Source organism: Danio rerio, chromosome 11 (genome assembly GCF_052040795.2).
Source record: "Danio rerio strain M-AB ecotype USA chromosome 11, GRCz13ab, whole genome shotgun sequence".
NCBI lineage: Eukaryota > Metazoa > Chordata > Actinopteri > Cypriniformes > Danionidae > Danio > Danio rerio.
This window is the reverse complement of record NC_141031.1, coordinates 227501-243563: the sequence shown is the minus strand read 5'-3', so window position 1 is coordinate 243563 and position 16063 is coordinate 227501. Positions and strand designations below refer to the sequence as shown.

Genomic DNA, 16063 nt, shown 5'->3' with positions numbered 1-16063 from the left:
CAGAGTCGCTGCGCCTTTAAATGCTCCAGCTGAGGCTCCGCCCACTCCCGTTTATTAGCGCCTGTCAAACGGCCGTCGGAAGAAGAGCAGCGAGCGGACGGACGGAGACATGCCCAGCACTCGACGATCCTCCACCGCCGCGACTGCTCCAGCGCCTTCTGCCCTCTCCTGAGCATACCCGACCGGCCACCGGTGGCCGCCGAGCACACATGGATTTCCCCGCGGAGGATCTGCTTCTTGTGCTCAGCGCGTGATCGCCCGTTCCCCCCGGCAGCCTCGGCCCGACTCCCCCATGAAAAACACTCTCTGGAGCGGCGTGAAGATGTCGAGCAAAAGCGCGGAATGGCTGCAGGAGGATCTGCAGGCCGGCGGAGGCTCGCTGCTGCTGCTCGACTGCCGCCCGCACGAGCTCTTCGAGTCCTCGCACATCGAGTCCGCTATCAACCTGGCCATCCCTGGGCTCATGCTGCGCAGACTGAAGAAGGGCAACCTGCCCATCCGCTCCATCATCCCGAACAACGAGGACAAGGAGAAGTTCGTCAAGCGCTGCAAGACGGACACGGTGCTGCTGTACGACGAGGCGACGGCGGCCTGGCCGGAGAGCGGCTCCGCGGGCTCGGTACTCGGCCTGCTCATGCAGAAGCTGCGGGATGACGGATGCAAAGCCTTCTACCTGGAAGGTAAACATGTGGAGTGCTTTTAAACCGAAATACACGGCGGAAAAGTTCACGAGGGAAAGTGTACTTATAACCCGAGGATGAAGACGCACTCTTGTGACACCCCTCTGCTTAATTTCTCCTCAGATGTGACTTTTTTTCGACGCGTTCTGTCATTTTCGCGCCGTGATTTTAACCGCGAATTCTGAGGGAGAGAGACGGCGGAGATGTTTTCAATTAATTTCCTAAAATGGCTCCGCCATGTTGTCTTTCACAAGGAAAACGAGCGTTTCATGAATGAACGACCAAAACTCCGAATCACGCGTCTCTTTTGGTCTTTTTCAAGATATTGACGCGTTTGCTTTGATATTTCGTGCGAATATCGCAATATGTGGCGTGTTTTGTCGTGGAAATGGTGTTTAGATGTGTAATTCTCGCTCTCGCCACCATTCACAAAATCCTGTCAGAGCTCGAAACACATCTGCGCGCATTTCCCTCATTCAGACACTGAAGACTGCATTAATGATTATTTATCTTCTTTACTTCACTAACTTAGTTTTGATTCCTCTGCTTCAGCCAGCAGTGACAGATGCTGCTCATTGTTATTTGTTTGAGTTATTAAAGTCACAGTTCACATTATTGTGAAGACAGGAAGATATTTAGAGAAATGATAACTCTTGACAATCAGTGACTGAAAACAGAATTTACATTTCTGCTGGAACTGAAGCTCTGCTCTACTGATATTCAGTATTTCACCAGTTTACTGCTTTATTACATGTCATATGCGGTTAGCAAGGCTACTGACTGATAGTAACCATTGGACTAGGGTGTAATAAATGTGTACTAGAGCTTACTTTTGAGACATCTGGAATAAATATAAGAAACTGTTTTGATTGATCACTGGTCAATGCTCAGGAGTGCCAGTAATATTACCACTAACTAGGAGTCTCAGAATGTTTATAATAGAACAAATCATTTTAATGAGCACATCAGACTGTTTGTTTCTAATTAAACAAATCATTAAAATTCAAAACAAGCACACAATAATCAATTGATGACCAATTAACTGTCAATAAGCCTTTTAAACTTCATTCATTTTCTTTTTGACTTAGTCCCTTTATTAATCTGGGGTCACCACAGCGGAATGAACCGCCAACTTATCCAGCATATGTTTTACGCAGTGGATGCCCTTTCAGCTGCAACCCATCTCTGGGAAACATCCATACACACTCGTTCACTACAGGCATGTTTGGACTGTGAGGGAAACCAGAGCTCCCGGAGAAAACCTGCAAACTCCACACAGAAACGCCAACTGACCCAGCCGAGGCTCGAACCAGTGACCTTCTTGCTGTGAGGCGAAAGCACGGCCTACTGTGCCACTGTCGCCCATCTTTTAATCAATAACCCTTTATTAGTGGTTAATCATGAACGTTATTCATTTCTCAAATGGATAAGCATATTATCTAGCTCAGCTAGTACATTTACCTTCACTTGCATTCACTTTAGTTAACGTAATAACATTAAAATATCAGTGTAATGTTAAAATATAAATATTAACTAAATGACTTCAGTCTTTAACACATGAAGATTTTCAGAATTTGCACGTTTGGGAAGAAAAAACACTCAGCGACACATGATCCATTCTCCAGTGTCTGTCAGACGACACCATTGACATGATGCAGTAGTGCTATAGTAAAGTACTTCAATTATTCTGCTGTGGTGATTCTACGGTTGCTATGGTAACACAACAACTACAGTTATATAAACACAAATGACTCTACAACTGTAGCGTGTATCGTAATACAATACACCACAGTTTACTGTAGTAAACACTATAGTATACTACAGTTTACAAGTTCACTATAGCTGACACTACAATATGCTCAGGGTTGTAAATAATATATGTATTCAGTAGAACACTTTAATATGGTTCAAGAATACTACAGTATTTACTATAAATTACTATAGTATTTACGTCACATGGGTAGGCCTTTATTTACAGTAACAATATTTTTGTTTCGTTGATGAACGGTGGCCATTATGTCATACCAGTTTTACATTATTAAAGATCCTGTGAAGTGCTGTGAAATGAGCATTTTATTATTTAAAGTTTGACGTAATAACTGTGACTTGAAGAGAGGGCGTGGCATATAGTAGCCCCTCCCCCATAAAACAGCCAATAGCGTGTTGTTTTTCTCACAGCTCTGCCAGTGAGAGTGGTTGAGCTCAAGCGCATCAAATGAACAGCCAATGAGAAGAAGAGGGCGGGGTATGCCAGACAGGAGAGAGCGTGTGATTGGTCAGGATATTTGATGAGAAACTGCTGTCAACTAACACACTGATGCTCACATCTACTACATTTTAATATTAAAGGGCTTTTAATGTTAATAATTCATCGATTGTTAGTTGAGAGCTTTAGCTATAGTGTAGTGTGAATGATCTGTTGAAGGCTCAGTGGTGTAGGTATGTTTGTCCGTGTATATCTTGACTAATTATGGCCTGTAATCTGGCCTCTTGCAGGAGGATTTAACAAGTTCCAGACTGAATACCCAGAACACTGCGAGACCAACCTGGACTGCTCCTGTCCCAGCAGCTCTCCACCCTCGTCTGTTCTGGGTCTCGGTGGACTGCGTATTAGTTCGGATTGTTCTGATGGAGAATCGGACCGGGAGCCTGGCAGTGCCACGGAGTCCGAGGGCAGTCCATTACCCAACAACCAACCAGCATTCCCAGTCCAGATCCTACCGTATCTTTACCTGGGCTGTGCCAAAGACTCTACCAACCTGGACGTTTTGGGCAAGTACAACATCAAGTACATCCTGAACGTCACTCCCAACCTGCCCAACATGTTCGAACACGACGGGGAATTCAAGTACAAGCAGATTCCCATCTCTGATCACTGGAGCCAAAACCTATCTCAGTTTTTCCCTGAAGCCATTTCTTTCATAGGTGAGTTTGACTGTCGGACGTTTACACGCTAACATTGGCCATATTGTGGTTTTGTTGTTGGAGTGGATGAAAACTGAGCTTCTGAAATCAAAACATTCACTCAATACAGAGCTTGTGTGATTAATTTATTAATCAGTAAAATAATAACAGTAAATAATATTAGACTAGATATTCTTCAAGACACTAGTGTTCAGCTTAAAGTGACATGTAAAGGCTTCACTAGGGTAATTAGGGTAAAGTTAGGGTAATTAGGCAAGTCATTGTATAACAGTGGTTTGTTCTGGAGACAATCCAACACTAATATTGCTGAAGGGGCGAATAATATTGACCTTAACATGGGCTTAAAACAATTAAAAACTGCTTTTATTCTAGCCCAAATAAAACAAAATAAGTTTAATTAAAATTTTCTCCAGAAAAAAACAGTTGTAGGAAATACTGTGAAAATATCCGCGCTCTGTCATTTGTGGAATATTTGAAAAATAAACTTTCAGGAGGGCCAAAAATGTGGACTTCATCTGCATGTACATTAGCTAGGGCTGGGCGATTAATCGAAAAGTCATCGAAATCGACATTCAGAACCTACCATCCATCTAATTTCTCCAGGTCATTTTTTTAAATTACTTTTCCTACTGTGTGTGAAGTCTTGTGACCCAAAGCTAATTTATACTTATATTAGGATTTATGCTTATTATATTATTCTGATATTATATTTCCTCTTAGTGCACGTGTATGGTACAGCACAGCTTTTGTATACGCGTGTACTTCTCAAAAAAATTGTACTGACTGCATGTGACACCGTCACGTAGCACAAGCTTTGTGATAGTGTGGAGAGCCGTGTTTTAGGCAATGTGTTTTAATTTCAGTTATTCACTGTTGATGCTCAATAAATAATCGTAGATAGGGTGTTCACTTCAATTATTTGAAAATCAAGTAATGCACCCTTCATTCAGAAATCTCCCACTTGTAATAGGTGACTATATTTACTGTACAGAACCTGTCAGGGAACTATGAAGGCAAAAACATCAAATAAATAAAATAATCGTTCATTAACTGTAATAGATTTCCCAGTGATGGGTTGCAGCTGGAAGGGCATCCGCTGCGTAAAACATATGCTGGATGAATTGGTGGTTCATTCCGCTGTGACGACCCCTGATTAATAAAGGGACTAACCTAAAAGAAAATGAATGAATAATTGTAATCGAGTTAAAATGTTTAATTAATCGAGATTTTGATTTTAGACCAAATCGCTCAGCCCTAAAATTAGCGATGCGCCTTACTGGGGAATTATGCTATTTTGTTGTGATATGATATGTCTTACAATATTATTAACTTACAAATACTAAATTATCAGGAATTAAAAAAAAATATTCATGTAAACATACTAAAGTAAACAGGTAAGGATATAACGTGATTACTGTACTCCTCTTCGTGACACTACAAACCTGTATGACGTATTTGTGTTCAACAAAGAACATATCTGTGAAACGCTTCAATGGAAGTCAATTATGACCAAATATGCTTGGGTACCAACATATGAATTATCTTTTGTGTTCCACAAGAGGAAGTAAACAGGTGTGGAGTGAGTAAATTGCATAATTAGAATTTCTAGATGAGCTAACGAGGTAACCATTCGTTTCCTCAGTGTTTAAAAATGCAGTGTTTACATCTGATATTTCCACACAAACACAGGTGATCTGGGGTACTAAACTGAACACCAGTATTCTGCTCACCTCATTGGCAGATTACTTGTTTTAAGGAAAACACTCTTGACTGATTATTTCTGAAATCAAGACTTCATGTTTTATTGTCTAGAAAATGCTTGATTTAATAACTTAGATTGATTTTGCTTTAGATCTGAGTAAGAACAGCTTCTGTTTGCAGTGTAAGTGTTCCTGTGGTCTCCTTCAGAGAAACGCTCTGTACACTGGTTACTGATGCTCATTTTCTCTAGACGTCTCTCAAGCGGCGGTCAGGCTTTCCCTGACTGATGTAAATCGAGGACATTAGTGGATCTCTGCGCAGAGGAAGCAGAGATCATTGATTCAGTGAGCTGTACAGAAGTGATCAATGTAGGCCATAGATTACAGAGCGCCAGCATAATGGAGAACTGGACCGTGAATGGAGACTCACACAGGCAGATTTCAGCCTCATTGATGAAGCACCAGTAGTGTGGAAAACCTTGGTAAAACTGATCCAATGTAAATGTCCCGATTCATGAAAGTGTTCGTAATTTCCAAATTACACCTGCTGCCTAGTGCCCACCGTGTGAGTGCTTGAATCTTATTGCAGTGGTGTAATACTTCAAGTTTGCTTATGGCTGTACAACTTACTGCTTAAAACAAAGATCGTTGCTCAGACCAATTTTCATGCTATACTTGTACAATTACGGAAATACAAAGAAGTAAATATTGCCAGTTACCTTATTATATATTCTTAAAAATGAAAATTATATTACTAGCATGGATTATTACAGAGCACACAAAGCGGACTGGCTGGAAAAATGCTGTTCTCAAGCTGGACAGTTGTAGATGATCACCTGATATTTTGATGCTGGCTAAAAGTGCTTTGGTGAATACACATTAATTGTTAGACATATTATTATTTTTTACATTTATGAAATATATTCAGATCTTAAAAGGGTTTCTAGAATGCTCATTTTTAATTAGGGCTGCACGATTAATCAAAAAAAGATTGCAATCTCAATTCGACCCTTCACACAATCTTAATTCAGCTTTTCTACAATTCAGCCAATTTTATTTTCAAGGTCAGGAGAGAAGCATAAAGTTGGTCACACTAGTCTTCACATTGTTTCATATACGCTGCTCAGCAACATGGACACCTCTAAATGATGTTAAAAGTGTCACATACTGTATTTAAAATGTATAATTCACCCAAAAATGTCATTTCTGTCTTCATTTAATGATGAAGTCTGTTCACGTCCACCATTCCAAGTCTATACAAAATAAAGCATTTTAACCAACAGTAGACCTACACATAGACTAATATTATTGTTGTTTTACCCTGTTTGAGAAATAGCATTAATAATAGCCTGCTCATATTAAACTTTATTTTACATCGACAGAATCGTGAGAAAATCCTGATCTTAATTTTAAGCAAAATAAATCCTCATTCTCATTTTAGCCAGAATTATGCAGCAGCTCTCTTTTGAATACAGATCATTATAAATCAGTAATTCACGTTTAACTATTTCAGCTAATGTTATGAAGCATTGGTGAATCTGGAGGATTGGGTTTCAGGAGGAAGTGTCTATTTATGCGCAAATCTACTGCTATATTTGCCAATGTTTCATAAATGAGGCATTTACAAATATAGAAAGAACTCAAAGCCTGAATCTACAGATGAATAAAGCGGAAATGGTTTTATCTGACGTGTTTCTCTGCCGATTTCATCTGTTTTTTTTTTTTTTTTTTGGTAAAGTCACACGTGCGTTTTGTGGCAGACGCGGGTTCACACTTTCTGAAGTCATTTCCTTCAAACATCTTGACTAAGATTATATTTGCATTCACAAAACGCTGCCTGTTTTAAAGCCTTGACTGCATTAACCTCTGTGTTGTTCAGATTCACTGCCCTTGGTTATGTTGGTGTTGTTTTTGCCCCATTGACTTCCATTTATAATGACATTTACTGATTGTAAAGCCATGACAGCATATAGTCACGCATTCGCTGTTGGGCAGAGGGACAGTGGGTAATTTTTACTGTTGATCATTAGTTGCAGTGCAGAAAAAGCTTTAGTTTCTGGCGTTTATATGGAATATAAAATGCTGTCATGGCTTTGTGATCAAAAAATGTGATTACAATGGAAGTCAATGGGGCAAAAACTGCCCCCAACATAACCAAAGGGGAGTAAATTCACCCAGAGTGCGTTGATGTGTTTTTGAAAAATGTCATAGCATATTCCCAAAATATGAGTCAAAATCAGATCTGTCAGCAGCAATCATTCCATCTGCTGAAACCCAGAGAAAACTGTGGCCAAATTAAGACTCAAAATCAGCCCAGAGAGGATGAAAACGAGCCAGCAGCACACAGGGTTAAAGTGAGCTGGTGTTTGCATTGATGCGGCTGCAGTCTGAGAAACGCCACAGGTGTTTGAAATTTAAATAAAGTGTCATTGAGTGTTCGGTGTGACAGTAATCTGGCCGTGTGCTAAATCACACACACACTCCTGCTTCTGACAGGAACCCGCTGTTCTGGTTTCTGCCACTCATTCTTAGCTTTTGCCCTGTCAGAGCGTTTCCTTCATTGAGTTTGTGAGAAATATCTGACATGCTAGTTAATCATGTGACTTGTAAAACATTGTTTGCTTAAAAAAGAAGCCTAAACCTGTATGACCGGAGGACGAGTCTGTGAAGAGCAGACGTTCAGTGAGCCTCATCCATCAGACATGAACAGAAGGAATTCAGTTATGGGTTACGTTTTATAGATGTTAGTTGAACTGCTGTGAAACCTGTGTGTTCTTCCTGGCCAGATGAATACACTGAACATTGATGCACTGACATCATCATATTTTAGTAAATAAATGGATCTTTGTGTGTAAATATATTGCTGTATTTAACTTTTGGTAAAACGGTGCCATGAGGTGCGCCTCAGAAGATGAAGTGCAGTGAATGCGGTGGCTTTTGGAGGCGTGAGACGCTCTTTTGGGAGCGCAGACAGATGCTCAAGACAGTTCTGGAGGGAATAATTATACTGAAATGGTTAAGGCATTGTAGAATGACCAAAACATAATTGCAGATGTTTTACAATGTGGACGGGCCGCTCATAACTAAATCATATATCTCTTAATGCGTATACTGGAATTTATTCAGTGAAAGTGTTTCAATTATAGATTATGCACATTTATTTTCAAATAAAAAGTGTAGCCTACTCTGTTATGCTCATGAGTTTATGAATTATTAGCTTTATACGTTTAAACCTGAAGGGGAGTCTGCGTTCATGGACACGTAACTAACATTGTAGTTGTATCTTAAAGGTGGGATTATTCTAATTATGAACATGCTATTCACAGATAGTTGGACATCATTAACATGCATAACCATCAAATCTGATATTTATGAGGCGTTTGCAGATTAGGAGAAGTTTTTTAGTAAGAGTGTTTTCACATTAAGCCTTTTGTGTTTAAAATAAATCTAGAAGACCTTTAAACACACACACCTTGGCTAAAAAATTAAATTGGGCAGTCAGTGACGATCTAACAGCCCAAACTAGACGAGTAATCAGATGTGAAAAGCACCTGTGCTGTCTGTCTAATCTGTGTCTAGTCTAGTTTTGGGTTTGTTTGTTTTTAACCAGCACGTTGTCTATTAGACGTCTATTAAATGCTAATTTGCTTGGTGAATTGTGCACAATTTACATCAAGTTTACTTCTATATTTACAAATGTTTCATGAATGAGCGACACACAATATTATTATTCTTGTTACAGCACTCCTGCAGTTATGAGAGACTAAGAGAGGCTGAAAGCAAACTGGTGCATTAAACCATCATGACATCCTGTTATGCGGCTGGACGTTGTTGTCGAGTGTGTGAACGCTTTCGCTTCTGCTGTGTAAACACACACCCTTCATGTGATCGTTTGTGCTAATTATGCTCCTGCTTAAACATTAGGAAGCGCTGCTGAATGAAACCTCCTGTTTCGATGAGGAACAGCCCAGCTGAGCAGCTCTGTGGTGTTGTGGATTTACAGGCTGTTTTCATCAAGCTGATTGGGATAATTCACCCCAAAATTATTACTGTCCTTCTAGTGGACAAACCTTTGAGTTTCTGTATTCTGTTGAACACTAAAGCAGATATTTTGAAGAATGCTGGAAAGCGGTAACCACTGACTTCCATGTTAATAGTCAATAGTTACAGGTTTCTAACATTTTTCTAAATGATCTTATTTGTGTTGTACTGAAAATTGAAGCAGTGAGTAAATGTTCATATTTGGGTGAACAGACCCTTTAAGTTTAAACTATTGACTCTCGGCTGTGTTTCCCGGTGAACTATATTCCCACTCCAATGGATGAATGAGCTAAAACTGAAGTGCAGCTCCTGCGATGTGGCTATTGTGGATTTAAAGATGGCGTTATGGATGCTGAAGTGATATATTGCGCAGCTCTGCTGTTGATGTAATGGTCAGTGAGCTGTGTGTGTTTCTCCACATCCATCATTGGCGGAGCGCATGAGAAATGGCCACTTTCCTCTGCTTCTCCTGGCACTAATGGCTCTGTAGTACGTCATGCTCCACAAAACCAGATGCACTTTGTCTCTAAATAATGTATGGCTTTAATTTCCCCATTCACCAACCTAGAGCTGTTAGAGAGGGTGTTTGTCACATGATCAGTGTTCTGGCTGAAGTTATTATTAACCAGTGTGTGTGTGTGTGTGTGTGAGTCACTGAGTTCAGCTTGATGTGCTTCACTGTACGAAGGAGATTTTATTTTACATAACCTCTTTGGTGATTGATGCATGCTTTGCTATACTCTTGAACAGATTCTGAGCTTAGTTTTACCAGTTATGATTTTTACTGACTGACTGCTATTAATCAGCAGACACGTACATGATAGATAGATAGATAGATAGATAGATAGATAGATAGATAGATAGATAGATAGATAGATAGATAGATAGATAGATAGATAGATGATACTGTATTTCTATTTCAGAGCATTCAGATGTACTGTATAGTAGCACCGTGTTTATTTCTGACTCTTCTGCAGATCTGGAGATGTTTTATTTGTTTATCTAGATCAGCTGACTGCAATAAACTGAAGCCAGTGGATAAAGTAAATCAAGTTTTTCAGTTTAATTATTGCTATTATCATGTCAAAAGTGATTACATATTCATAGTGAACAGTGGCATTGGTGTATCGTTAGTAATTAGTTTATGTAATATGATGGCGTGAGCTTGTACATGAACACACCATCACCATCAAGTGTTCATCGTATAACTACTTATTTCATTCACAAATTTAAAGCATCAGCATGTCCTCACATTTGTTCTTCCAAACTCAGTATATGATTACTTGGCTTTATTAATAATTGTCCATACGGTTATAGTTTGAAGCAACAAAAAAGGCAATCCAAACACCTTCCTTGGCATGGTTTTGAATAAATGAGATGAACAGAGCATAACCTAAACCTTTGTTTACTCAGTTTAATACATGGATACACTCATTCACAAAGCTAGTCTAATATTTGTCAAAACATCAAACCTCATTGGCTCTTGCTTCATATGACTCGACATCACCCGATGGAGAGCCAATGAGCTGCGATTGAGTGTAATGAGTCACATGTGATCTGTCATTCAGCAACAGCCATGCTGGGATTTTTATTTTAACAATGATCTGTTGGAGCCCAGCTGGAGAGACAGGTTTGTGCTGTTTTTAAAATCACACACCCCCTTTAAAAAAAGCCTCAGGCCTATAGCTAGCGCTCTGCCAATCTGCAGTCATTACACTTTTATTTGCTAGCTCTGAATTACAAAAACGGCTGAAGAAATCTGGGAAAGTCTGTCTGATCATATTTTTCATTATTGCTTGTATTTATAATTCTATCAATATTTTGTTTTATTGTTTATTTTATTCAACAGCAGTACAGTTGAGTAACTTTATTAATTTAATTGTTGAATGCAGACACTCAGTGCTGTTTTGTTTTTTGTAATGTGTAATTGCACTTGCATATAGATGATTATTTTTTTATTTATTATTATTAAAATCATTTTTAAACTATCATATCATTGCTTTCAAATCAAAAAATCATCATTGCATTAATAATTGTCAATCTAATTGAACATTGCTCTGATTTATCTGCTAATTGCCCTTCCCCTTCAGACTGTTAATATTTCAACTGTACATTACTGACACACACACACACACGCACACACACACACACACACAGACACGCACAGACACACACACACACAGACACACACACACACACACAGTTGATTTAAACTGGTCAAATTAAACCAGAAAGTTTCAGTGCTTTATTGAACAATAGCACGGCAGGGTTATTATAGTTAAGGAAAACGAAAAGTTCAGTCAGTTAAGAAACTAGAGTTGACTGAAACTGTTTTGTGTTCACACAAAACTAAAACAAACTAAAATTATAGCAAAAATATCCATCGTTTTCATCTTTGTAAATGTGTTTAATACTTTAACCCTTTATAAGTAAATCTGTGTACTCCGCACTGCAGGTGTTTGACCCGTACGACACCTGAGTCTGTAATCCTGCTGCCATTGGCCAGATCAAGCCAGTCCTCGTCCAGTCATTCTCGCTGTTGCTCCCGTGACGGGAGTCCTGGACATGACAGCATTAAAGACAACCTGAGCTGACACTTCATAGTATTAATGTAGCACATCTGTGCCCAATAATGGGTTTATCAGTGTATTAGTGATCACGATCGCCATCAAATCGTTCTTCTTAAACAAATCTTCTAAGTGAACTGGTTGAATTAGCTCACCAACTCGAACTGAATCATTTGAAACGATTCGCATCTCCAGTAAGCACTTCTTTTACTTACTTTTTAACATGCCTGATCCCCTTCTGACTCAAAATAACCACTGATTATTTAGTCATTATTACAGTGCACCGAGATCAGATTTGAGAAGCGGTGAAGCGATAATACTGCACATGCGTGATTCAGTAAACCAAACACAAACAGTACATGATCGCCGGCTGCGACTGAAGCAAACGTGGGCTTAACCGAGGGGCTAAAAGAGAGGATCTGCTGAAATTGTAATGGAGTTTAAATAAGGGAATCATTCTTCAGTCTGACTGTAAGATACTTCAGGTCATGGTGATGCTGGACTGACTGAAATTATGATTGCTGACTGCATATTTCTGATATGTTGAGTCCAAACTTGGGAGGATTGTCATCAACGGTTTGATTGGCGTTAAAGATCTGAACTTCCCATCACCACTGTGTGTCTAACCTGAGAAGCAGCCCGCACACTTATTGCACTTATGGCTGCTGTCTAGCGGGTGTTGTGTTTGAGTTTGAGGATGGTAGATGGGAGTGCTATTGTGTCAAAAAAAGGTAGCTCATGTTGAGTTGAGTTTTTACTAAACAATATTTATTCTGATGATTTTATATCTAGCACCTAACAAAATCATCATTTACAAAAATAAACCACAAACAATAAAACTAAAACACACTGAAATAATCAAAACTAAACTAAAACCTAGCAACTTCAAATATAAAAACAAGTAAATCTGCCTCTAATAACCAACTAAACTGACTGAATGTGAAAACTAAAATTATTATCAAAATACAATCTAAAACTATTGAAGAATCCAAATCTATCATGAGCTTGCAGCATGGTGGAATCCAGATCGACCTTTTCCAGGCTTTGAAGTGTTTCTGTCTCGTAACTGGTGCCTTTCCACTGCACTATCCTGAGGGTGTTTGAAGGCAGGTGTGATGTGAGGGAAGGTGTAGATGTTCACAGGGTATGAGGGTTTTCTTTAGGCACTGTATTGGTCTGGTGTGTTGTTGAAGGCTCATCTTGTTGTTGTTGTTCTTCTGCTCCTCAGATGAAGCTCGTTCCCAAAAGTGTGGCATCCTGGTGCACTGCCTGGCCGGCATCAGCCGCTCGGTGACGGTCACGGTGGCGTACCTCATGCAGAAGCTCAACCTGTCGCTCAACGACGCCTACGATTTCGTCAAGCGCAAGAAGTCCAACATCTCACCCAACTTTAACTTCATGGGGCAGCTGCTGGACTTCGAGCGGACACTCGGCCTCAACAGCCCCTGCGACAACCGCTCGCCCAGCGACCAGCTGTTCTTCACCACACCCACCAATCACAACATGTTCCAGCTGGACTCTCTGGAGTCCACATGAGGGCCGCCGGGCGCCGGCGAATGTTATTGTCCTGCTAACGCAGGAGCGATCGGTCCACGGCGCAGCACACGGCCCTCAGGAGCCCGGCAGCTACTGCGGAGGATTTTACTGCAGCTTCTCTTGCCTTCATGAAACAGACTGTTCTGGAGTTTCTCTGACACACACACACACACACACACAGCAGAAGAAATGTCAGACTTTTGCACAGCGTCGAGAAGAGCGAGCAGAGCGTCTCCCAGGGTGCCAATGTGGGATTTTGTAATATTTGGGAGCAGAAGCCACAGCGTCTGGCTCTTTGTATATTTGCTGATGATGTCCAAAGTAAGTGACGGTGTGTTGGAGCACCGACTGACACAAACATTGTGATTCTCCCTTCTTTATTTTCTCTAGCGCGCGTGCGTGCGCGTTTGCAATGACCTAATGCGTTTTGCACAGTGGTGAAGCCTTTCACTTCTTGGCACTTAAAGCGGTTCTCTGACACACACACACACACACACACACACACACACACACTCACAAACACACACACAGAAGGAGACATTGAGCGGATTTGCTAGGCTGAGATGAGCCGTGCAGCTGCGACTCTCTCACACACACACACACACACACACACACACACACACACACACGCACTTAAAACGCTCATTGTTCCTTAACTGCAAGCGACAGATCCACGTTTGTGTCCCGGCGTGTTGCTCCGGGTTCACCTCTTGGCCTTCTCTGGTGATTTACAGTATGAATATATTGTATTAATTTCTACATAAGAGTATATATGTATGGGCTCTGTGTTTGGGCATGCGATCCTCTCCAGGCGAGGCACGTCACCGAATGTTGAGGACTGTTTTTTTAACTACTCCTGCCGCTCGGCGCGGGCGGGCGGCGGGTCAGCAGTGTGTAGCGAAGGCGTTCCTGACGGGAGCGAGCGACTGGACACCGGAGCGGACGAGTGCGCGAGTTAACAGGGTTGCTTTAAGCTGGCCTTATATAACCTTTTTAATTCTTTCCTACTCTTGACTGTTCAATACTCTTTATATCTGACTTTAGAAATCGTCAATTGTATTACGACGTTTGTTTCTTTCTTTGTTGATTTTTACAGAACCGAGATGTAGTAATAATAGACGACTAATGGTCTTTAACGGGTCAGTTGTGTTTGTTACTCTGCAATATACTCCGCAGCCCTCTGCAGTATTTTCTAGAAACGGCCTCGGGTTTTTGACTCCTCCTACTTTTGATACTAGGCGTCCACAGAAGCCGCGGCAGCTCTTGGTTAGCCGGCCGGGGTGAAGCGCATCTGGGTGCGTTTCCATCCATTCCCTGCAGAATAAATGTGCTATATATACTGACTCCTGTGGCCTTTTCTCATATATCTCTCTCTATATATACAATATTCATCTTGTGCAGATATGCAACAGCGTCGTCCCCTTAATATATGGTTGCGGATGGCGATTTGTCACCCAATAATAACAGCGCGACGCTCCAAGCACCCCGGCGATAACCTGGTTAACTCCAGCATCTTTATTTGGTCTTGATTTCAGGCCGCTTCTCGTGGAGGAATGTCTGCATCAGTAACCGATGGGAAAGAGAGACCTCCTGGTTTAATTCTCTCTGTTGTATATTTGCCAGAACAGTGGACATTTCTTGTAGCTACACAGCGGTTCTGCGGTTTAATAACAGTAAGAGCGACACGCAGACGAGCGAATAAGGAAATGTGCATCTTACCTCACCGAGGAATTTTTCAGGGATTTTTATTTGACAATGCGTCGGCATCGTGTTACAGCTTCATGTCTAAAGCTGTTTTATATGTGATGTAAACATTTTTTATTATTATTACAGGAAAGATACAATCTCTATATATATATATATATATATATGTGTGTGTGTATAATACTGGGCGTGGCAACCGGGCAGTTCAACTCTCTGGTTTATGAAGGATATTAAATTGTCCCTATGTATTGTACAGTATATGAAAACCAATACGAGACTTGTTTGTACTGCAAATAAATATGGAATTATTTTTTTGGTTATATGCAGTCTGCTTCAGCGTGCTCCTTCCTCCCATTCAGTATCACAGAGTTGCTGGAGTTTTTAAAAGCCCATTCAGACATTCAAAATCAGGATTTATATATATATACAGCTGAAGTCAGAGTTATTCGCCCCCCTGTTTATTTTTACTCCAATTTCTGTTTATCAGAGAGCAGATTTCTCCAACACATCTCTAATCATAACAGTGTTAATAACTCATCTCTAATATCTGATTTATTTCCTCTTTGTCATGATGACAGCACATAATATTAGACTAGATATTCTTCAAGACACTTCTATACAGCTTAAAGTGGCATGTAAAGGCTTCACTAGGGTAATTAGGGTAAAGTTAGGGTAATTAGGCAAGTGGTTTATTCTGGAGTCAATCAAAACAAAATATAGCTTAAAGAGGCTAATAATATTGACATTAAAATGGCTTTTAAAACAATTAAAAACTGCTTTTATTCTAGCCAAAATAAAACAAATCAGACTTTCTCCAGAAGAACAAATATTATCAGACATACTGTCAACATTTCCTCAATCTGAGAAACATCATCTGGGAAACATTTAAAACAGAAAAAAATAATCAAAG

At 40.3% G+C, this 16063-nt stretch overlaps 1 protein-coding gene across 2 annotated transcripts; it reads left to right on the top strand.

Annotated features, from left to right (window-relative positions):
• The first annotated feature begins 74 nt into the window (after positions 1-74).
• dusp7 (dual specificity phosphatase 7) lies at positions 75-15475 on the top strand. 2 transcript variants are annotated; one of them, NM_199774.4, is given in 4 exon segments: positions 75-680; positions 3177-3605; positions 13142-14030; positions 14057-15475. In NM_199774.4, coding segments are annotated over 3 exon segments (1125 nt in total). In that variant the 5' UTR covers positions 75-292; the 3' UTR covers positions 13450-14030; positions 14057-15475.
• The last annotated feature ends 588 nt before the right edge of the window (positions 15476-16063 follow it).